General features: G+C 50.1%; 1 protein-coding gene across 1 annotated transcript in view; it reads left to right on the forward strand.

The window, feature by feature from the left end:
* Positions 1-22,448, forward strand: part of COTL1 (coactosin-like F-actin binding protein 1) — a 54,035-nt gene that overhangs the window by 14,294 nt on the left and 17,293 nt on the right. The window contains exon 3 of the mRNA XM_011928063.1: positions 13,324-13,481. Within this exon, the coding sequence (XP_011783453.1) occupies positions 13,324-13,481 (158 nt within the window). The remainder of the gene's footprint in view (positions 1-13,323; positions 13,482-22,448) is intronic.

A 22,448-nucleotide genomic window follows, 5' to 3' on the forward strand; every position in this document is an offset into this window, starting at 1 on the left:
AGGAAGTGGGGAGCATGGGGTGGGGGCCATCGGGGAGGAAGTGTGGGTGGGGAGTGGGGGTGGAAAGCAGGACGGTGGGGAGCTGGCAGGGCCCAGGGTGCAGTAGCCCCGGGAGCCATGTAAGGCCTCCGGGTTTTCCTGGAGCAGCATGCATTTCATTCCGACTACTGTGGTTTCTTGTCCTCCTAGAACTTTGCCTTGGCCGTTTTTGTGGCTCATTCCCACTGGGCAGTTTTATTCTGCCACTTCTTCCTCTGGGTCCCCAGGGATGATGCGCCAACCCCACAGGCCCTGAGCGGCCTCTTTCTCTGAGCGTAGCCCTGCCTCTCCCCACTGAACTCCCGGCTCCCCCACTGCCTCCATTCGCTTCATAGTCTGTTCCATTGTCCCCGTTGGTCCCAAGGCAGCCTTGTCCTTATCCTCACCTAGCGCTTCTCAACACTTTGTATGCCAGGCCCAATTCCCAGGGCATCACCCCCTCAGCTGACTCTGATGAGGATCAATGTGCTGTGTCACCGATGAGGAGACCTCCAGGGGGAGCTTGCTGGTCCCCTGGGCTCTCAGTGGGGTCCTCCTGTGTTTAGGGCCGAGCCACGACGCCGTATCGTACCAGCGTTTCCATTGTGCTCACTCAGAGTCTGGCGCAGAGCCCTGGCTGAGTCACGCTTCGTTGCCTCGGTCCTTTGGGAAGAGGGGAGATTCTGCCTCGGATGTTGCATGGGGTAATGAATAAGTGAATCTGTAGAAGAGTAAAGTGAGTCAGCCATCCCCGTGGGGGCTGGTGTGCGCAGGCTTGCGGGCTGGAGTGTTGTTAAAGTCCACCGGGAAGGAAAACCGGCTGCGAGTCCACCCCCGCCAACCAGGGGCTCCCACGCAGAGGTGGAGAGGCCTCCGGGGAACTGGGGGGCAGAGAGGGGAAGTCGCTGGGCCATTGTCACATGGGAGGAAAGGGGCAGAGCCAGGACCTAAACCCTGCTCTCCAGGCTCTCCTGCGGCTGAGGTTTCAAGCCGGCTGTGTCCTTCTGGGCCACCGTCCTTGAGGCGTGTGAAAGGTGGAGAATCAGCTTCCTCGTTACGCAGGCATCGCAGACTCTAGCTACACTACCTTATTGGCCTGCCCTTTCCCTGCACGATTTTTTTTTTTCTTTTGAGATGGAGTCTCACTCTATCTCCAGGCTGGAGTGCAGTGGCATGATCTCAACTTACTGCAACCTCTGCCTCCTAGACTCAAGCGATTCTCCCACTTCAGCCTCCTGAGTAGCTGGGATTACAGATGTACACCACCATGGGTGGCTAATTTTTATATTTTTAGTAGAGACGGGATTTTGCCAGGTTGGCCAGGCTGGTCTCGAACTCCTAAGCTCAAGTGATCTGCTCGCCTTGGCCTCCCAAAGTGCTGGGATTACAGACATGAGCCACCGCGTCCAGCCCCATGCACTTTTATTAGACCACAAATTTGTCAAAACAAATCACGTGTTATGTCTGTCCCTATCCATTCGTTCCTGCCTGTCTGTTCATTGCTGCTCTCTGGGGTGGAAGTCGCACTTCAAAAATCCTGAGAAGGAATTGATTTTATTCTTTTTTTTTTTTTAATTAAAAGAAAAAAATTTTTTTTGCTGGGCGCGGTGGCTCAAGCCTGTAATCCCAGCACTTTGGGAGGCCGAGATGGGCGGATCACGAGGTCAGGAGATCGAGACCATCCTGGCTAACACGGTGAAACCCCGTCTCTACTAAAAAATACAAAAAACTAGCCGGGCGAGGTGGCGGGCGCCTGTGGTCCCAGCTACTCGGGAGGCTGAGGCAGGAGAATGGCGTTAACTCGAGAGGAGGAGCTTGCAGTGAGCTGAGATCCGGCCACTGCACTCCAGCCTGGGCGACAGAGCAAGACTCCATCTCAAAAAAAAAAAAAAAGAAAAAAATTTTTTGAAACAGAGTCTCACTGTGGCCCAGGCTGGAGTGCAGTGGTGTGATCATAGCTCACTGCAGCCTCACCCTCCTGGGCTCAAGTGATCCTCCTGCCTCAGCCTCCCAAAGTGTTGGGATTACAGGCCTGAGCCACTGTGCCCATCTTCTTTGTTTTACCTTGTAAAATTGCACCCCCAGCTGCAAACTGGGAACTGAAAAGCCTCTGAGAAGTCAAAGATGCCATGCAGATGCCCTTCATTTATTCAGGAAGTATGTATTGAGCACACGTGGGGCATTGTCTGGGTGCTTTGGATGTACTAGGGAACAAGATTCCTTCCCTCCTGGAGTAGGGCTGAAGGAGCCCTGTAGCTCATTCTGAGCCTTTAAGCTCTTATTTTGCACACAGTTATAATCAACTGCATCATATGCCCCTCTGGCTTATGGTGAGTCAGAAACAGAGAGACGGGGTGGTGGAGGAAGGCGTTTTGAATTTGCCAGCAGAGGCTGTTACTTTGTTTGGAGTTCTGTCACAATCTCTCTCTCAAATTGTTAACAAGAACCCTCTTTGTCCTTTCCCTGTTCTCTGGAGGAACTCTAAGTCATCCTTCAAGACCCTGATCAGGACGGGTGTGGTCGCTCATGTCTGTAGTCCCAGCACTTTGGGAGGCCAGGATTGGGGGATCACAAGGTCAAGAGTTCGAGACCAGCCTGGCCAACATGGTGAAACCCTGTCTATACTAAAAATACAAAAATTTGCCAGGTGCGGTGAAGCGTGCCAGTAATCCCAGCTACTCAGGAGGCTGAGGCAGGAGAATTGCTTGAACCCAGGAGGCGGAGGTTGCAGTGAGCCGAGATCGCGCCACTGCACTCCAGCCTGGGTGACAGAGTGAGACTCCATCTCGGGGAGTAAAAAGAAAAAGACCCTAATCAAACATCACCTCCTCTGCGAAGCCTGTCGTGATCACAACCGTCCAGGCAGAGTGGATTTCCTTCTTTCCTTGATGCTCCTATCACTGCCAGCCACAACTCTTTACCATAGCAGTAATGTCATGGTATTCACACACTACATTTTTGTTTGCCATGGTAGACTGTATATTTTTTGAGGGTAGGGATTGCATGTTTTTCAGCAAAATCCCTATATCACAGATCGTCAGTAAGTGTTTGTCAAATAACCAACCCACAACGATGGAAGACGCAGCGCAACAGTAAAAAGCAGATACAAGAGTATAAAGCAGTGCGTGCCAGGGCTGTTCAGTGATTGGGAGCCAGACGCTGAATCCCTCAGTGGCCGAGTGTCTCCTTGTAGATGCCATAGATGCTGTAATAAGGTCCTCAGAGCCTCCAGGGACTGGTTACAGCCACTCTTCTCTAAGTCAGAGGGTGGAGTCAGGTCTAACACACTAACTCCCATTTAAGGAAGTAGAGAATTACCATTGAAAGAAAGTGCTAGTGCTTTGTCGTAGGGGGAAAACCTTTAGCTCTCGGTTTAATTTGGGTATCCAGATCAGTTTATACCCTGGAGGTTCTGCCGAAGTAATCATCTTTCTTTTCCTCTGGCCATCCTGCACTCTATTTTCTTATGTTCTCTGTCAAACTAGGAAAGCTGGGTCATTCACACCTAATGAAAATGCAATGAGTCAGGGATCATTTGAGGAGTCTTCTGCATTGGATATCAAACCGCATTTACAGTGTGAGCTCCAATGCAGGAACGACGTGCGTACACGCAGATACCCACACAATGCAGATCACATACAGAAACAGAGCCTTGACTGGACGCAGTGGCTCATGCCTGTAATCCCAGCTCTTTGGGAGGCTGAGGCGGGCAGATCACCCGAGGTCAGGGGTTCGAGGTCAGCCTGGCCAACATGGTGAAAGCCCATCTGTACTAAAACTACAAAAATTGCCTGGCATGGTGGCGGGCACCTGTAATCCCAGCTACTGGGGAGGCTGAGGCAGGAGAATGGTGTGAACCGTGAGGCAGAGCTTGCAGTGAGCCGAGATCGCGCCACTGCACTCCAGCCTGGGCGACAGAGCGAGACTCTGTCTCAAAAAAAGAAAAAAAAGAGCCTTTAGTCATTCCCTATAAGGAATAAACCAAAAGGAGTTTATTTCTAGAGTAATGGGTTTTAGTTTTTACACTTTTTAATATTTTTGCAAAGTTTTTTGAGCAGGACAGGAGGGTGTTTTTGGTTTGGTTTGGTTTTTGTCAGTCAGGGGAAGTTATGAAAGTCATTCTGAAAAAAGACAGCAAGTGCTATAGTGATACATGGCCTCTTAGTGAGAGCTCTCCCTTCAACTTCAGCCACAAACCTGGCTCCTTCCAGCCCCAGCCTCAGGCCCCTCCCTCTTACACACATGGGCGCCTGCTGAGCCCTCCTTCCTCTTTGGTGGCGAGAAGACATTTCTCCTTCCTCAGCCTTGCCCCCCTCCCCTTAGCCGCCTGCTAGAAGCCAGGCGCTGCCATGGCGACTGCCCAGCTGTCCCCTTGCTCTGGGCAGCAGGATGTAAGAATTCTTTCCCGTTTCCTTTCCTCCTCGCTCCGGGGAGCTCCCTCGGTGGAAGCTGACCACTCAGCTTTTTGGTGTGTGGGTTGTTTTTTCCCTTCCTGAGCCGTGTTTGCATAACCTCTCCGGAGTCTCTGTAAAGTGAGGGCAGCGTTAGAGTGAGCTGCAATCTTGCCGCTCTCTGGGGCAACTTCCTCCCGTCCTCCCCTTCCCCCTTTCTTCTGCCTTGCTCTAAGGTTGAGTGTGGGGTTGAAATTCTGAAATGCTTCTCTCGTTTTTCTTTCCGTTGGCCCACAGATAACGTAGAGGGTGCCTGTGACATGCCTGGCGTGGTGATCAGTGCTGGGGCCATAACAAGACCCAGACAGATAGGAAAGTAGCTGAAAAGATCAAAAGGACTTACACGAAGAAGTTTCTAGGGTGGTGGGGGACCCTTAATTTCTTAATTTGGCTTTTTTGTGTTTCTCATTATTCTACACCTAGTATGTGTTTTTGTAATGAAAAAAAAAGTTGTTCAAAACATTTGCAAACGTGTTAAGAGAGTTGTGCGGTGCTTGGCCATCCAGATCCTCCTTCCTCCTGGGGTCGGTCCTCCAGCCAGGACTGGCTTGGGGATACGCAGAGGAGACTAGAATCTCTCTGGGGAGAAGGCCCCCAGTCAATGTGGATCCTGTGTCGGGGCTGCCCTCGTGAGAACACTGCGTGGACCTGGTCAGAATCTCTTCCTCAGAGCTGACCTGAGCCTGAGATTTCCAGTTTGGGTGGGAGGGGGAAGAGGGGGAGGGGCAGGCCTTCCGAGCTTAGTGGGTACCATATGCCCTTTGTAACTTTTGGGGAATGATTAGAGCAGCTCATCCTGGTGGCTTTGGTGATTACAGAGAATTCTTGCCCTTTGCCCCCCTTCCTAGCTAGCCACTTTGTGGTCATCCTCCATTTCCGTTGTCATTGATTTTTTTTTTCCCACATCTCCATCACTTTGACTGCTCAGCAGCTCAGGCTTCTTCTCCCCCACCCCGCTTTAATCCACCCACCCCCCTGCCCGCCTTGGTCCCCGCCCCTACTTGGTTCTCCCGCTGGGTCTCCCTGTGTGGTCCCTCCCACCCCCACTGTCTCTCCTTTACCCCCTCGGCCTTTCCCTGCCCCATCCCTCTCTCTTCCTGAGAGGTTGGGAGGAGGGAAGAAGGGGAGGAGGAGGCACAGAGGAGGAGGAGGAGGCGAAAAGGCACCCAGGACCCAGGGGAAAGGTCAGAGGAGAGCCAGGAGAGGGAAAGGCCAGAGAGAAGAGCCTGTAACAGCCACCAGGGCTGAGCTCCGCTCTGCGCCGGGCAGTGTCCTGAGAACATTAGGATGCTGATTTGTTGACACAGATGAACTTACTTAGTAAATGAAGGCAGGGAACCTTGAAGAGATGACCTGGGCATTGGACTGAGGCTCCCTTTACCTACCTGCAGGGCCCTGCCTGGGGCTTCTAGGTCTCCAGGGGTCCTTTCCAGGAGCCAGAGCTCCATCGTTGGCCTCTGATGAGGCTTCGTAGACCAGCGGAAGGAAGAGTCAGGCGCTTTTGAGAGTGGAGTTTTATTGATGTTAAACATGACAGCTGCCTTTTCATAAGCAAGACTCTCCCTGGGTGGGAAGGGGAGGGTATCCATAGTCTCCAAATCGGGAACTTCCAGTGTGCAGTCGGCCTGGGCTCTGAGTGCATGACACCGACCAGAAGGAAACCATGGTCCTCAGGATGGGGCTCCTGACCTTGCTGTATCCTCGGTGAGGCAGGGCTCGGTGTGATGCTGTGATGCACATCTGAATCCTCGCGGCTTATGGGCAAGCAGAGGAGCTAGAGGCAGCACAGGCAGAAAGGCCTCCCGGTACCCAGGGCTGATGCTCAGTAGCTCTCCTGCTAATGATGGCCGTTCCCTCTCTTGGGGTTGGGGTTTTGGGGAGGGAACACTGGAGGGACTGTCCTGGTGGTCTCTGATGGACCAGCTCAGGAACCATGGACTCTGCAGGAAGCTGCTTCATGCCGTCACTTGCTTAAAATAAAAGGCAGACAGGCAGCAAGGAGGACGTGGGGAACTGAACTTTGAGCACTTCAGCTTTTCTGCCCTTGAGACCTTTGTCTCGTCCCCTCTCCCAACAGTGAGTTGTCACCATTTCCTCTTCTCCACCTCTTCCTCTAAGCCAGTGGGTCTCGAGGTTCAGCAGCCTCAGAATCACCCTGGGGCTCATCCGAGCACAGTTTCAGCGCTCCACTCCCGGTGTCTGGATCAGTAGGGCTGAGTAGAGTCTGAGTACTCACATTTCTAGTAAGTTCCTGGGTGTTGTGGTGCTGCTGGTCCAAGGACCACGCTTTGAGAACTGCTGCTGTAGACTTCAGCAGCTCTGCAGCGGGCAGGGAGGATTGTGTGGCTCATTATCACTTCACCTCTCCAAGCCTCGGTTTCTTCATCTGTAAAATGGGTCTGTGATCTGTGCTGCCCTCACAGAGAAGAAGAATCTGCAATGTGCAGATTCTTGGAGTGGGGCCTAACCCCGCGTAAATGCTTGGTAGACTTGGGGCTCAGTTCCCTCCCAGATCTTCACTGTCTTCCATCTCTCCTCAAGAGAGACTCACAGGAGTGACTCCGTGACTGTGCGCCTTGGAGTGCCCCACTCTGAAACCCAGAGCTGGATGCAGAAAGTTGTTCCCATTCTACAGCTGGAACAGCTGAGGCTCAGAGCATGAAACACCCTCATCTGATATTCCATAGCTAGAAGGAAGCCAGCTGGGATGTAGCCCCTGCTGGGATGCGGCCCCAGCTGGGATGTGGCCCTGGCTGGGATGTGGCCCTGGCTGGGATGTGGCTTTGGCTGGGATGCAGCCCCGGCTGGCTGATCTCTGGAGTTTGTGCTCTTCTCAGTGCACCAGGTTGCCTTAGCAAACAGTTGTGTGTAAGGGGTACGAGGTGCCAGGAGATGGCGAGAAACGGAGGGCAGACTCTGCCCATCTTGTTAAGGACAGAGCAGTGGACAGTTGTGAGGACGGGCAGGTGCGCCAGTGCTCTGTGGTGGTAGCTGAGATCTCCCGGGGGGAGAGTGTCAGGGGAAAGGAGAAGACGAGGTGGAACCCTGGGGAGTGCCTGTGTGGAGACAGAGCGGGTGGAGGAGCCACGGAGAAAGTAGAAGGCAGGATCAGTGCTATGAGAACCAAGATGGCGCCATGCCCTGGGTGCCATGGGAAGGGAGAAGTTCAAGGAGGGCAGAATTGACAATGGTGTGAAACGCCACCAGTGGGCATGGAGAAGATGCTGTTGGCTTTGGCAATTAGGAGGCCCCTGTGGAGCCCTGAGGGCAGTTTCGTTGGAGAGGTGTGGGGGGTCAAAAACCAGCAATGATTCCCATCCGCCACGCCCTTCAGATCTCGTTTCTTTTTCATGTAATCCTCCCAACCACTTTATGAGGTAAGTATTTGACCCATTTTGTGGACGAGGAAACTGAGGTTTAGAGCCATTCAGGACTCTGGTCTGGGTCACAAGGCTAGTACATGTGGGGGTAGGTTTTTAAAGGATTCTGAAATGTGAACTTGCCATCTGGACGTTGCAGAGAAGGTTAAGGGTGTAGACTGTTCCACTGTGCTGAGGCCTCCAGCAGAAGCAGCTCATGGCGTCTGTCTCTGGTGCTTGTGTTTGGGTGAAGTCCTGGGTCCCCTTTCCCCCACTGGGGTTGCCCAGTCTCCCTGTCTCCTCTGTCTAGACCTGGACTCCCAACCTCAGTCTGAAGAGATGGACCATTGGCCCTGTTGAGGACCAAGTGGCACAGTGGGGGTGATGGAGAGCCCAGGTACCAACCTTCTTCTGGGCAGTTTTGCCATCTTAATGTAATGGAGTAATGTGTGCATACACGCACATATATATAACACACATACACATACACAAATACTTGAATATATATACACACATATATGTACACCTGTACTCACAAATATATGTATATACACACATATACAAACACACCTATACACATATATATATATTATACACACAAATATATGTATATATACACATACACAAATTTATACACCCACATCACATTAATATATACATGATGGCGTTTCTCTGTGCTCTTTAGTAGATATGCTGGTTTTCCTGTGTATAGGAGTGACAATAGCCCAAGGTAGACAAGGGAGCCTTGGGCTCTCCACTGCTGATGGGGGGCTGTGACTGCCACTGGGGTTTGTGGACCCGATTTGTTCAGAAGAGGGAAAGTAGCTGAACCAGGGACGAAGAACTAGCACTTCCCCTTCCACTGCCCAGCGTGAGGTCGAAAGGGGCTGAGAACCTCCTTCAGGGTGAGCGGCGTGGGGAAGAGGCCTCCAGTCTGCCGGGCAGCTGCAAAAACGGTGCGCAGACCAACAGGTTTTCCGTCTCAGACTCAGCTGACCTGTCACTGTTGTGCCAGATCTCTAGCAGCAAACATTTGTAAGCACAACGTGACTCGGATTTTCAGAAACAGGCCTGTCAGCAATCTTGTTGACCAAACCATCGTCAGATAAGCACCCAGCAGTCACCTAGCAAGCCATGTCCATCTTTACCCCGCCCCCCCACGATCATTTAAATGACATCAGGCTGCAGTTCTGCAAGGTTCCCAGTGTCCTTGGGATTGGGGCTGTGACTTACTTATTATACATCTATCTTGTGCCAGGCCCTGGGCTGGTACTTGGGACACAGGGACAATGCTTGTGGTTCTTCAACAAGAACCTGTGAGCCTGCAGGGGCAAGGGGTGTTGCCCAAGGTAGACCTGGGGAGGTGTGAAAGAGGGGAAGGGTGGATGATGTGGAGGGTTGGAGGTGTGCAGAGCACGGCCGGCGTGTGGAGGCACTTGGCAGCCAGCAGAGAGGGCAGCGCTGGAAAAGCCGTGGCACTCCACAGAGGAGCCGGCCAGAGCCGTGGGACTGGGGGCACACCGAAAAGAGAGAGGCTGGGAGAGCTGGCTCAGCCCAAAGGCTTGGCACTGGGCTGAACACATGGTCAGGGTCCCCAAAAACTGCGTTGGCCCAAAGCAGGGCTAGTAACTTTCCTCCATGGAGGCTTGGGCCAGGGATGGGCAGTTTGGATCCAAGTCTGGGCTGACCACTGTGGAAATGGGAACCTGAGAGTGGTTACCAAGGAAACAGACTCACTGTGTTCTTTTGCTTGTGAAATGCAGTCAGAGGCGAATGTGCAGCCCCTCCTCCCCCTCAGGTCAAGGCTGCCATTTAATTAAGCACTTTGGTGTTGATGCTCTGACAACACTACTCTAAACAGAGCCCTGGCTTCCCAGACACCACAGGGACTGCTGAGAAATGCTCTGGAGTTAAAGGGCTGCTCCCCCACACTCCCAGTCTGCACCTGCTGCCTGTGGCTGTGCACTTTGCACCTTAGAAGGGAGGAACTGCCCTCTCTTGCCCCAGTCTCATTTCCTGTGCGCAGTGGCCACCTGGCAGCCCCGCCCTGTGTCAGGAGATTGAGGTTGGAGGTTCCACCCTGACGGCTAGGTGGGTTTTGTAGCTTTCACATTTAATCACCATGGTCACCTGATACGGGAGGTGTGAAATCACCCCCTTTTGGAAGGATCCCAAATGTCTATCAACTGATGGACTGATAAGCGAAATGTGGTCTCTCCATACAATGGAGTGCTGTCCGGCCATAAAAAAGAGTGAAGTGGTGACCTACACACGCGGCAGCAGGGATGAACCTTGGAGATGTGGCACTGAGTGAAAGAAGCCAGACCCCAGAGGCCACAGAGCGTATGAGTCCATTTCAATGAAATGTCCAGCACAGGCCAATCCATAGAGACAGAAAGTGGACGAGTGGTTGCCAGGGCCTGTCCTCACTTCGCACATCCAGTTGGTCACCAGGCCCTGTTGATTCACCTGCGCAGTGTCCCTGCGATCATCCTTCCTTCTATCCCTGCTGCCTTGTCACCTACTGACCCCCAGAGGGCCATGGCCTGGTGGGGCAGCTCGCTGGAGAAAGGGGACTGAGCGCACACACCTAAGGTGTCCAGGCCCTTGGCTCTGGCCTCACTGTGTTGTGACTCTGGCCACATCACTTGGCCCCTGAGCCTCCAGCCCTTATCTATGAAGGTGATTTGGATGTTGATGATGAAAGTGATCATGGCGTCTCTACCTCATCTACCTCCCAGCATTGTTACAAAGACCAAATGAGATGAAACAGAAGCATGTTTTGTAAAGTGAAAAGTGCTGTGCCAGTGTGAGTGTTTCCTTTAAGAAACACGTGTGAGATGATCAGTTTCCTTTAAGAAGTAGGTGTAGTGGAGTCTCTGAACCTGGACCCCAGTGAGGATCACGTGTTCATGGTCTGCTGAGAGCTGTGTGTTCCTTAGCTCCCGGGGACAGATGGATGATCCATTAGACAGCGCGGCTTCTTGTCGAAGGCGAACTTGCTGGTTGCCCTTCTGGTTTTGAGATAATCACCAGGAAGTGAACTTGTCAGCTCCAGGCCCATGTCTCCTTTAGACAGGTGGTTTGTGGCCTTGGGTCTTGGTACTAACTTACGTACTTTGTGTGGGACTCTGCAGGGAGGTACTTAGATTCTAGGAAGAAACGCAGATTGATTTTTTTTTTAACTCAAAGTGTGATCTTTTGACCAGTAGCATCAGCATCACTGGGGAGCTTCTTAGAAGCGTAAACCCTAGGCCTGTTTAATCAGAAGCTCCATTTAGGAAGATTCCCCCAGTGATGCAAATCCACACAGTGTTTGAGAAGCAAACGTATCACTCTACAATGTCATTGGGTGCCTGGGAAACCCTCACACCGGCAACTAAATGCCCTGAGAGAGCATCAGTTCATGCAAGTGGCTAACACAAGGTGAATGACTCCAAACCAGTGGCATCCCTATGTGCCGGCAACCACCAGTTAGGAATTGTAATGAGATCTTGGTGATAATGGCAATTAAAATATGAACTGGTTGTGAAGTAAGCTGAATAAGGATATGTGGTCCCCTCAAGAGGCACAGAACTTTGTTGGAAAACACAAAAGGGGTCCAGATTAAATGGGGACACCAACGGTTTAGAGCAGAGGTTCTCAACTGGGGGGTGTTCTGCCCCCTTTGGGGGACATCTGCAAGGTATGGAGACATTTTTGTTTGTCATAACTGGTGGGTCCAGGTGAGGGGTGCTGCTCAGCACCCTGCAATTTACAGGACAGTCCCTACCAGAGAGAATGATCTGGCCCCAGATGCCAATTGAGCTGATATTGAACAATTTTGGTTTATCCTAGTGGAGTACACATGCACTCACATGTCACATGCACGCACATGCAATGCACACACACACGTGCACACACTTTTATGTTATGTTATGTTATGTTATTTTATTTGAGACAGGGTCTCACTTGGCCACCCAGGCTGGAGTACAGTGGCATGATCTCTACTCAACTGCAGTCTCAACCTCCTGGGCTCAAGTGATCCTTCCACCTCAGCCTCCCTGGTAGCTGGGACTACAGGTGCCCACCACCGTGCCCAGCTAATTTTTTGGTATTCTAATTTTTTTTTTAGAGAGGGGGTTTCGCCATGTTGCCCAGGCTGGTCTCAAGCTTTTAGGCTGAAGTGATCCTCCCACCTTGGCCTCCCAAAGTGCTGGGATTACAGTGGTGAGCCACCACACCCGGCCAATACATACATCACTTTAAAAATTCAAGAATATCAGGCCGGGCGCAGTGGCTCACGCCTGTAATCCCAGCACTTTGAGAGGCCGAGGTGGGTGGATCATGAGGTCAGGAGATCGAGATCATCCTGGCTAACATGGTGAAATCCTGTCTCTACTAAAAATGCAAAAAATTAGCTGGGTGTGGTGGCGGGCCCCTGTAGCTCCAGCTACTCAGGAGGCTGAGGCAGGAGAATGGCGTGAACCCCAGAGGCAGAGCTTGCAGTGAGCAGAGATTGCGCCACTGCACTCCAGCCTGGGTGGCAGAGCGAGATTCTGTCTCAAAAAAAAAAAAAAAAATTTAAGACTATCAGATGATATTTTGGTAACAGAGCAGTGGAGGATGGGAGAACTTAGCATAGTGGATTGTGAAACAGATTTTAAAGTCATGATAATAAAAACAGTGTGGCATTGAAATAAAACTTAATGTGGATCAATGGAACAAAATAGCTGTCAAAGCCATTTTAATAAAAATGACTGTATAAGATAGAACAAGCCTAACACAGCCAATGGAAAGGTGTTCAGAATTCATTGTTGACCTAATTGCCTAGTCATAAGTGAAATATCCCTGGAGCCATATCCCAGGCCAAATTTAGAGCCCCTTTCCTTGTTTCCTCTTCATACCCACCCCACCTTGCCCCAGGGTGGTTCCTGTCTCTCTACAGTGTAGAGTCTGATTCCAAGTAGGACTGCAAAGATTGAGGGCAAAAAGAGTTGATGAATTTCTGGTCTACAAAGAGGATGAATTTCTGGTCCCTGTAAATAAGATCCACAGTTTGAGCCTTTCTAAATTTTCATTTTTAAATTTTTTTTGGCTGGGCCCTGGCACTGCTGGCGGCGCCCACATCTGTGCAATGGGCCCACCCAGAATTTGAGCCTTGATTGTAGGAGGGCTGTAGGCATTGCAGCCAGAGAGGCCTGGATTTAAATCCCAGCATGACCTTGAATTCCCTCACAGCCTTTAAAGCGCCATGTGACTTCTCTGAACCTCCATTTCCCATCTGTGAAATGGGCATGAAGCCTGCAGCGCTGTTGCCAGGATTCAGGAGAGAGTGCCAAGGGCAGGGGATGAGTGCTTCCCTCCTGCCCTCTGCACATGGCGCTCCCAGGGAACGGCACCAGGTTCCTGCTGTGCTGCTCCAGGTGCACTCACGGATCTTGGCCTCTCCTCGGGGTCATGACGTTGGGATGTTTTAACGGAGCACCATGTTCTCTTTTCGCTCTTGGCCACAGATGACGTCCGGTTGTTTGCCTTCGTGCGCTTCACCACCGGGGATGCCATGAGCAAGAGGTCCAAGTTCGCCCTCATCACGTGGATTGGCGAGAACGTCAGCGGGCTGCAGCGCGCCAAAACCGGGACGGACAAGACCCTGGTGAAGGAGGTTGTACAGGTACTGAGTTCCTCCAGGGTCTAGAGGTCACCGCTCACCAAGGGTTACCATCCTGCAAGGAGGGAGAGGACTGGGTTGGACTCCTGGGTCTGTAGCTTAGCTGTGACTTGGGACAAGCCATGCTGTGTCTCTGCACCTGTAAAGCCATTGGTGAAATGTCACCAGAATTGTTTCAGGATGCGCGCTAGGAGGAGGTGACTGTGTTTGCGGTTCCACCTATCCCGTAACAGAAGCATGGCAGCTGGGTGCCTGCCTCCGTGGGTAGGGCAGGTTACTTCTAGAGAAGGGGACTGGTGGGGGGACCAGAATAGCGGCCACTACCCTGTGGCGTCCTGGCTGACTGTCGGTGGTGGTCACAAGGATCCCGTGGGAGAATCCATGTGTGCCCTCTCTGAACAGTGCCTACTGTAAGTCTTTTCCGTTCTGGCCATTAAAGAAAATGGACATTTTCAATGTCAGAAACTTCCAGCGTTGTGCACTTGGGATACGGGTAACGGTCGTGTTGAGAAAAGAACATCTGAACTCCAAAAAGGTAATCCTGGGGTAGGGTAGAGGAGGGAGAAAGGTCTTTCCCTACTAAAGGGATCTCCATTTTGCAAAAGGATTTCTCACAACCCATGAACTAGGGAATCTCTCCCTCTTACCACCCCTTTAAACTGTTGTTCAGGTGAGCAGAAATACTGTGTTACACATCCCTTCAGCAGCTTGTCTGTTACAGAGGGCGGGGGGTACCACTGCCCATCCTCCACCGTGCACATTGTTTTAAAGATTCAAAGCAGCGTAATTGGTCCATGATAAAACAAACGTTTAAAAAGAATAGACTCAGCTGGGTGCGGGGGCTCACGCCTGTAAATCACAGCACTTTGGAAGACTGAGGCGGGAGGATTTCTTGGCTAAGGAGTCTGAGACCAACCTGGGCAACATAGTGAGACCCTATCTGTACAAAACATAAGAAAATAAAATGCGCCAGGCATGGTGGCACATGCTCATAGTCCCAGCTTCTTGGGAGGCTAAGGCGGGAGGTTCGCTAGAACCCAGGAGGTCAAGGCTGCAGTGAGCCACGATCGCACCACTGCACTCCAGCCTGGGCAACAGAGCGAGATCCTGTCTCAAAATCAATAAATAAAAATAAAAATAATAGTCTAATGATGGAAGTGGATGATAGCTAAAGACACAGGGTTTCTTTTTGAGGTGATGAAATTGCTCTTAAATTGACTATCATGGTGGTTGCACGTATCTGTGAATATACCAAAAATCACAATTGTCAAAAACAAAAACAGCCTGGGCACAGTGACTCACACCTGCCATCTCAGCATTTTGGGAGGCTGAGGTGGGAGGATTGCCTGTGTCCAAGAGTTCAAGACCAGCCTGGGCAACATAGTATTAATATTACTCCATCTCTACAAAAGAATAAAAAATTAGCCGGGTGTGGTGGTGCATACTGGTAGTCCCAGCTACTTGGGAGGCTGAGGTGGGAGGATCACTTGAGCCTAGGAGGTCGAGGCTGCAATGAGCCGAGATCTTGCCGATGCACTCAGCCTGAGTGTGGTGAGACTGAGACCCTGTTGTAAAAAGAAAAACAACAACAAAATAGCTTATATCTGCCTATATCTGCCTATATCTGCAATGCACTATATTGAATTGGCCCTTAGAACAGAAAAGCCGTGGAAATATGAATCAAGTCAGGACTTTAATTAATTGTAATGTACCAATGTTGACTTTTTCACTGTGACAGATGTACCGTAGTAATGTAAGATGTTAACAATGGGGAAATATGTATGTGTGTGTGTTAAGGAAGGTAATATGGAAACTCGATACTACTTCTTGCAACTTTTCTGTAAATCCAAAGCTCTTCTAAATAAATTTCTTTTTTTTTAAGAGAGACGGGTCTCACTATATTGCCCAGGCTGGCCTCAAACTCCTGGGCTCAAGAGTTCCTACATCTCGGCCTCCAAAAGTGCTTGGATTATAGGCCACCATGCCCAGCCCAAAATAAAACTTTTATTTAAAAAATAACAATATGGCCAGGTGCCATGGCTCATGCCTGTAATCTCAGCACTTTGGGAGGCCAAGGCAGGTGGATTACCTAAGGTCAGGAGTTCGAGACCGGCCTGGCCAACATGGCAAAACCCTGTCTCTACTAAAAATACAGAAATTAGCCAGGCGTGGTGGTGGGTGCCTGTAATCCCATCTACTCAGGAGGCTGAGGCAGGAGAATCTCTTGAAACCAGGAGGCAGAAGTTGCAGTGAGCCGAGATCTAGCCACTGTACTCCAGCCTGGGGGACAGAGCGAGTCTCCAAAAATAAATAAATAAAAATAAAAAATAATGATAGGACATAATAGAGTCATGTGGTCCCCCTGTCAGCTCCTGCTTTTGGACGTCCCTCCTTGCCACTCTCTGGACGGGCTCACCTCCTGCCTTTCGGCTTTGCTGTGGTCCCAGCCTACAGGTCACACTCTCATCTGCAGCTTTTTTTTTTAAGGCTAATGTAATTTCATAAATGATATGGCTGCACCGCCTCTGTAATTCATGGTTTTCTGGTAGCAGAGTGTCCTGGTTCACAAGCGTACTGTCATGTACTAAATGTTCCCCTCTTCTTGGTCTCTTAAGTTGCTTCCAATTTTTATTTTTATAAACAACGTTCCAACCAACATTTTAATACATGAGGCTCCTTTCTTCTGTTGAATTATTCTTTTAGAATACAATCTCGGCAGGTGGGATTCTGGAGTTAAGAGGCAAGATCATCATTTTTAAAAGGTATGGGCATCAGATTGGCTTTGAGCAGTGCTAGCACTGTGCCTGGGACCGAGGAAATGCTGACAAAGGCTGTTTGTTTCACATGCTAGTCAGCGTTCCTGGTTGACACTGCTGTCTGCACCCTGTCTGGCCCTGGAGCCCTTGTTTTGGAAAACCACTTATTCAACCCTACAGGCTGTTTTTCTCTAGGCCAGTTGGGTTTTAATGGTTAACCAGCTTCCAGGGGTCTTCCGAGGGGCAGCAAGACGGAAAGTGAAAAAGAAGACCTGTTCTGTGGCCAAAGGTCTCCTGCTGAATTCTGCCCGCCGTGCTTGGCCCACTCTTGGACATGGCCAGGAGGAAAGGGAGCAGAGGGAGGGGGCGTTCGCCAGGATGTGTGCACATGGCACCACATTGCAGATCTTGCGATTCCCTTTTGTCTTCCCATTTAAAAAACTGTGATAAAATACAGGCCAGGCGTGGTGGCTCATGCCTGTAATCCCAGCACCTTGGGAGACCAAGACGGGTGGATCGCCTGAGGTCAGGAGTTCGAGACCAGCCTGGCCAACATGCCAACACAACGAAACCCCGTCTGTACTAAAAATACCAAAAAATTAGCCAGGCGTGGTGGCGCGTGGTCTGTAGTCCCAGCTACACGGGAGGCTGAGGCAGGAGAATTGCTTGAATCCAGGAGATCACGTCAGGAGATTGAGCCGAGATCACAGCAAGACTCTAAAATAAATAAATAAATAATAATAAATTGTAAAATACAATAACATAAAGTTTACCATGTTAGCCATTTTAAATTACAATTCAGCAGCATTAAACAGAGTCACAATGTTGTGTAGCCATCACCGCTGTCTAGTTCCAGAACTTTCTCATCACCCCCAAAGGAAACCTCATACCCACTAAGGCAGTCTACAGAGTTTCTTTCCGCTCTAGAACTCTTCAGTTTGGGTAGGTGTGCCGGTGACTGAGGGGGATTGGAGGAAATTAATTCCCTGGTGGGAACCTTAAGGCGGGAGTAGTGGTGATCATTTATATGTTTGCAAGCTCGAGTAAGTTGAAGCACAAGGAGGAATTGCTTGGCTCTTGGTAGTGGGAAGTGCAGGGGTTTTGGCTTTAGGTGTGGCTACATCGAGGGCTCACGCAGTATTTTCATCTCATCTCTCAGTTCTGTTTTTCTCTGCGGTTGGCGTCAGGCAGCCTCTGCACAGCCAAAGAAATGATCCATGCTATGGTGGTCCCTCTGGGTCAGGATCCCGGAAGAGAGAGGCCTCTTTCCTCAGTGTCAATCAGTCTCTTCAGAGGACCCTGATTGGCCCAGCTTGGGTCACATGCACACCTCTTTGGGCAGGGAGGCGGAGTTTCGTGATGGGCAGCTCCAACGTAATCCCAGTTGTTAAAGAAAGGCATGCTCGTGAGTGAAGAAGCGCAGATGTGCGCTGCAGTGGGGGAGCTGGAATACTGTCCTGAACTACAGGTGCAGGCTCATATTTTGACCATTATCATTTGCATTTTCCACCTCTCCACTTAAAAATGTTAATTATCTGAAGCTGCTACAAGACCTTGTGTTTATGCTGCAGTTGCAAATATAGCCATTTAGGTTACAAAGAGTCCATTCTGCTGGTATCAGGCTATCTTTCCACAGCCGCTAAAGCCATGCAGAGACTGGCATGCCCATCAGCTTCCCCTCTGCTTCATGGGGGTTCAGAGCAGATGTTCTCTAAGGAACCTTCCAGATGGGCTCATTCTGGATGCCATGTCTTGGGGACCAGGTCACTTCCCCGGCTGCCTTTTTGCCATCATTTCCAAGTGAAGAAGAAGTAGATTGGCTTTTAGTTTACGATTACTGTATTAATAAACTCTTGACTTTGACTGTAATAAAGTAATGCACATACATTCTTGTGCTTTGTGTGAAACGTGGAGGGTGTAAATTAATTGCATGGTCATTGATGTGGAGGAACTGGAATCCAGGGGAGCGTTTTTTGTTTGTTTGTTTGTTTGTTTTTGGAAACAGAATCTCAGTCACCCAGTCTGGAGTGCAGAGTGGCACAATCTCAGCTCACTGCAGCCTCGGCCTCCCATGCTTAAGCAGTTCTCATGCTTCAGCCTCTTGAGAAGCTGGGGATTACAGGTGTGTGCCACCACGCCCAGCTAATTTAGAGGAGGGATCTGCATGTCACTAACCACCTGCCTGACCATGGGCAAGTCTCTCCCTCCCTGGGCCTCAGTGTCCTCATTTGTAAAATGAAGAATTGGATGAGTTGACTTGCTGTGTCATATTCTATTTTGGGGTATTCTGGAAATTTTTCTTTTCTTTTGTTTTAATGGAGTAATTTGTTTATGAAGGCATTCTACCTTTATATGAACCTTATTTTACTTTGCCAAGGGGGAAGGTGTAGTACAGGGGACTTTGGAGCCAGATGGCGTGGGTTCAAATTTCAGCTCCATCACTTACTGTGTGACCTTGGGCACGTGGCTTACCCTCTCTGGGCTCAGTCACCTGATGTGTAAAATAAGGGTAATATAGTGCCTGCCTTGTAGGGTTGTGGTGGGGATTAAATGAGCAAATATAGGGAAAGTGCTTAGAACAATGTCTTAATTTCTGGGACCCGGAAGTAGTAGCTATTATTTCCAGTTTTCCATTTAGACAACCCCATGATGCACAGTTTGGGCAGGAAATGTTTCTACACTGTAGATTATTTCTTTAGGAGATGCTAGATACAGATGCTGAGCTCCAGGGCATGAATCTTGTTGTTCACCAATGTTGCCAGTTGTCTTACAAATGGCTTGGGCCAAAGTCACAGCCATCAGCCACACAGGAAGGCTCTGGCCTCACCCACACTTGCTAGCGCTAACCTCAAAAAGTTCATACTTCACCTGTGGCCAGCACACAGGTGCATCAGCATATGGGGAAACTGAGGCCCACAGCAGTGATAGGACCTGCTCTAAACCCACAGCTAATGAATGACAGAGCTGGGGCTAGAGCCTGGAAGAATTAGGAGTGAAGTTTGACTCTGATCCTCTTTAGTCTGTATTCAGAGCCTGAGAAACTGAGAGGCGTCTGTGGCTGGGGGAAAACAAGACAAAACAAGACAAATGCCAGCAAGGCCACGGGGCAGCAGGGGCTGCCAGGCAAGCTGGGTGGGGCGATTGCGACGCCCAGACTCGAGTCCGGGGAATGCGCTGAACGCACAGCACGCACGGCTGGCTGGCCACAGCTGTTGTCTGCCACACAGAAGTACCCGGCTGGTGCCCAGGACAGAACCTCGGTCCCATTGTTCTCATGTCTCTGCAGGATTGTGGGGACAATACAGTGACCGCTGGTAGTGACCTACGATGTGCCAGGGCCAGGCTCTCTTGATTTAGAGCCATGCTTGGTCAATGCTGCATCATGCTTGTCTTGCAGAATGGGTTCATTCACTTGATCCTTTTATTTATTCTTTAACATAATATGAGCATTCACGGAGCCAGGAATCCAGAGGGTGTGCAGCTCAACTGTCAGGGTCAGGAACAGAGGACATCAGAGGATGCTGCCTCTAAGCAGAAGTGGAAGTGGGAAGGACGACGTGCCAGGGATGGTGTGAACTAGCTAATTGGAGTCTATTCTGATGGCTTCTAAGCCCCAGGAGTAACCAGGCTTAGTGACTCACACCTGTAATACCAACACTTTGGGAGACCAAGGCAGGAGGATTACTTGAGCCCATGAGTTGGAGACCAGCCTGGTCAACATAGTGGGACCTTGTCTGTACTAAAAATAAAAAAAAAAGCTAGCTAGCGCGTGGTGTTGCATGCCTGTAGTCCCAGCTACTCAGGAGTCTGAGGTGGGAGGATCACTTGAGCCCAGGAGTTGGAGGCTGCAATGAGCTGTGTTCATGCCATTGCACTCCAGCCTGGGGGACAGAGGAAAGTCCTGTCTCAAAAATAAGTAAATAAATAAATAAAAATAAATGCTAGGGGCAGGATCGGCTTAATTTCTGGGACCAGATTTACCCACCCCTCCCCTCTGAGAGTCTCTTTTGGGTACCGATTGGCAATAATATGAATAACAGTAGTTTTATTGTGGCCCTACTATGTGCCTGACACTCTTTGAAGGACTTTCCGTGTATTAAGTCATTTGTCCTTCACGAGGCCAGGTCTGCCACTTTTCCTGTTTTATAGATGAGGAGCTTGGGATCCGAGGAAGCTGAGTAACTTGTTCAAGGTCCGGGTGCCTGGACATGGCAAAGCTATGCCTGGAGTCCAGGCTGTGGGCTCAGAGCCCCGACACGGCCACTTCACCACACTGCACGTTTCCCAAGCCATCTGGCATCAGGGAAGAGGTTCGAAGGCCGTAAGCAGGGCTGGACACTCCTTTTGCAGACTCCTGTTGCCCATGCAATTGGTTTTCAAATTTTCTGATTCTCAGTTTTCCTTGATGGTGGAACCTTTAAACTGGAAAGTGAACTTTGTTGGTCTGTGCCTACTTTAAAAAAATGCGGCTGTGTAAAATGGAGAAAGCTATGGCATGTAGGGAGTGAGGCTCAAGTTGATATTCTGGCTCCATCAGCTCACAGGCGGGGGACTTTGGGCAGGTATTTATCACTAGAATTTCTGTGTGTTCACTTAGGAAAAAGAGAATGTAAAATGTCACAGAGTGGTTGGAAGGATTAAAGAAAAGCAGTGGGTATGTAAAGGGCTTCTCCATTTTGATGCCCGGTGAACTATTTATCCGTCAAAACCCTGATTTCTTACCCCATTCTCCTACTAGCCTCAATCAGAATTAATTGTGTCTGCATCTGTATCTACTATGGTCTAGATAGTATTATAATTAAGGAATTATAATTAAGTAACTGACAAGGAGATAATCTCCTAGGAGGCAGAAGTCATGGCTGCTTTGTGAATCGTACTCCTAGTGCTGGAAGATTACTGTGTGCTCGCACATAACAAAGGCTAAGAAATGAAGAAATGAGGCCGGGCGCCATGGCTTATGCCTGTAATCCCAGTACTTTTTGAGGCTGGAGCAGGTGGATTACTTGAGCTCAGGAGCTTGAAACCAGTCTGGGCAACACAGTGAGACTGCATCTCTATTTTACAATAATTTTTAAAAATTAAGAAATGGGGCCGGGCGCGGTGGCTCAAGCCTGTAATCCCAGCACTTTGGGAGGCCGAGACGGGCGGATCACGAGGTCAGGAGATCGAGACCATCCTGGCTAACACGGTGAAACCCCGTCTCTACTAAAAATACAAAAAAACTAGCTGGGCGAGGTGGCGGGCGCCTGTAGTCCCAGCTACTCGGGAGGCTGAGGCAGGAGAATGGCATAAACCCGGGAGGCGGAGCTTGCAGTGAGCTGAGATCTGGCCACTGCACTCCAGTCCGGGCGACAGAGCGAGACTCCGTCTCAAAAAAAAAAAAAAAGAAATGAATCTGCTTATGTAGGCTCTTTGGGTATTACCAGGACAGGAACTCATAAATGCTCAGTAACTGTTCTCTGCATTAAATTAAATTGTGGAAGCTAATTACACTCAGGGGACTCGGGGCTAGGTTGAAATTTCCAAATCTCTGCTTCTGTTTCAATAGAAAGCAGGAGGCTGAGTGCGGTGGCTCACGCCTGTAATCCCAGCACTTTGGGAGGCCGAGGCGGGCGGATCACCTGAGGTCAGGAGATTGAGACCAGCCAGGCCAACATGGTGAAACCTCGTCTCTACTAAAAATACAAAAATTAGGCTGGGCATAGTGCCACACAGCTGTAATCCCAGCTACTCAGGAGGCTGAGGCAGGAGAATCGCTTGAACCCAGAAGGAAGAGGTTGGAGTGAGCCGAGATAGTGCCGCCTGCACTGCAGTCTGGGAGACACAGCGAGACTCCATCTCAACAACAACAACAAAAATTAGAGAAAGCAGGGGCAGCCAGGAAAACCTGCACCCCTCCGTGGGATGAGATTTATGAGGCTGCTGCTCCCCTCTGCAAAGCATGAGTTACCACTTAGCACTGTGTGGACCATCCATAGACTGGCCCATTGCCTTCAAAGGGCTTCCGCTGTTTATTTCTATGTGGAGTGTTTACGCCTCCTTAAGCCAGTGGTTCACGAAAGGACTCTGTATTTGCATAACCAGAAGGCCCTTTTTGGCCTGATGCATTTCACCTGGGCCTGGGCTCAGGCCAGGGACACTTCTTATTGCTCATGTCATACATATATATATTTTATATATGTATATATAATAGATATAAATATTTATATTTATA

Source organism: Colobus angolensis, unplaced genomic scaffold (genome assembly GCF_000951035.1).
Source record: "Colobus angolensis palliatus isolate OR3802 unplaced genomic scaffold, Cang.pa_1.0 Scaffold76, whole genome shotgun sequence".
NCBI classification, from domain to species: Eukaryota; Metazoa; Chordata; class Mammalia; order Primates; family Cercopithecidae; genus Colobus; species Colobus angolensis.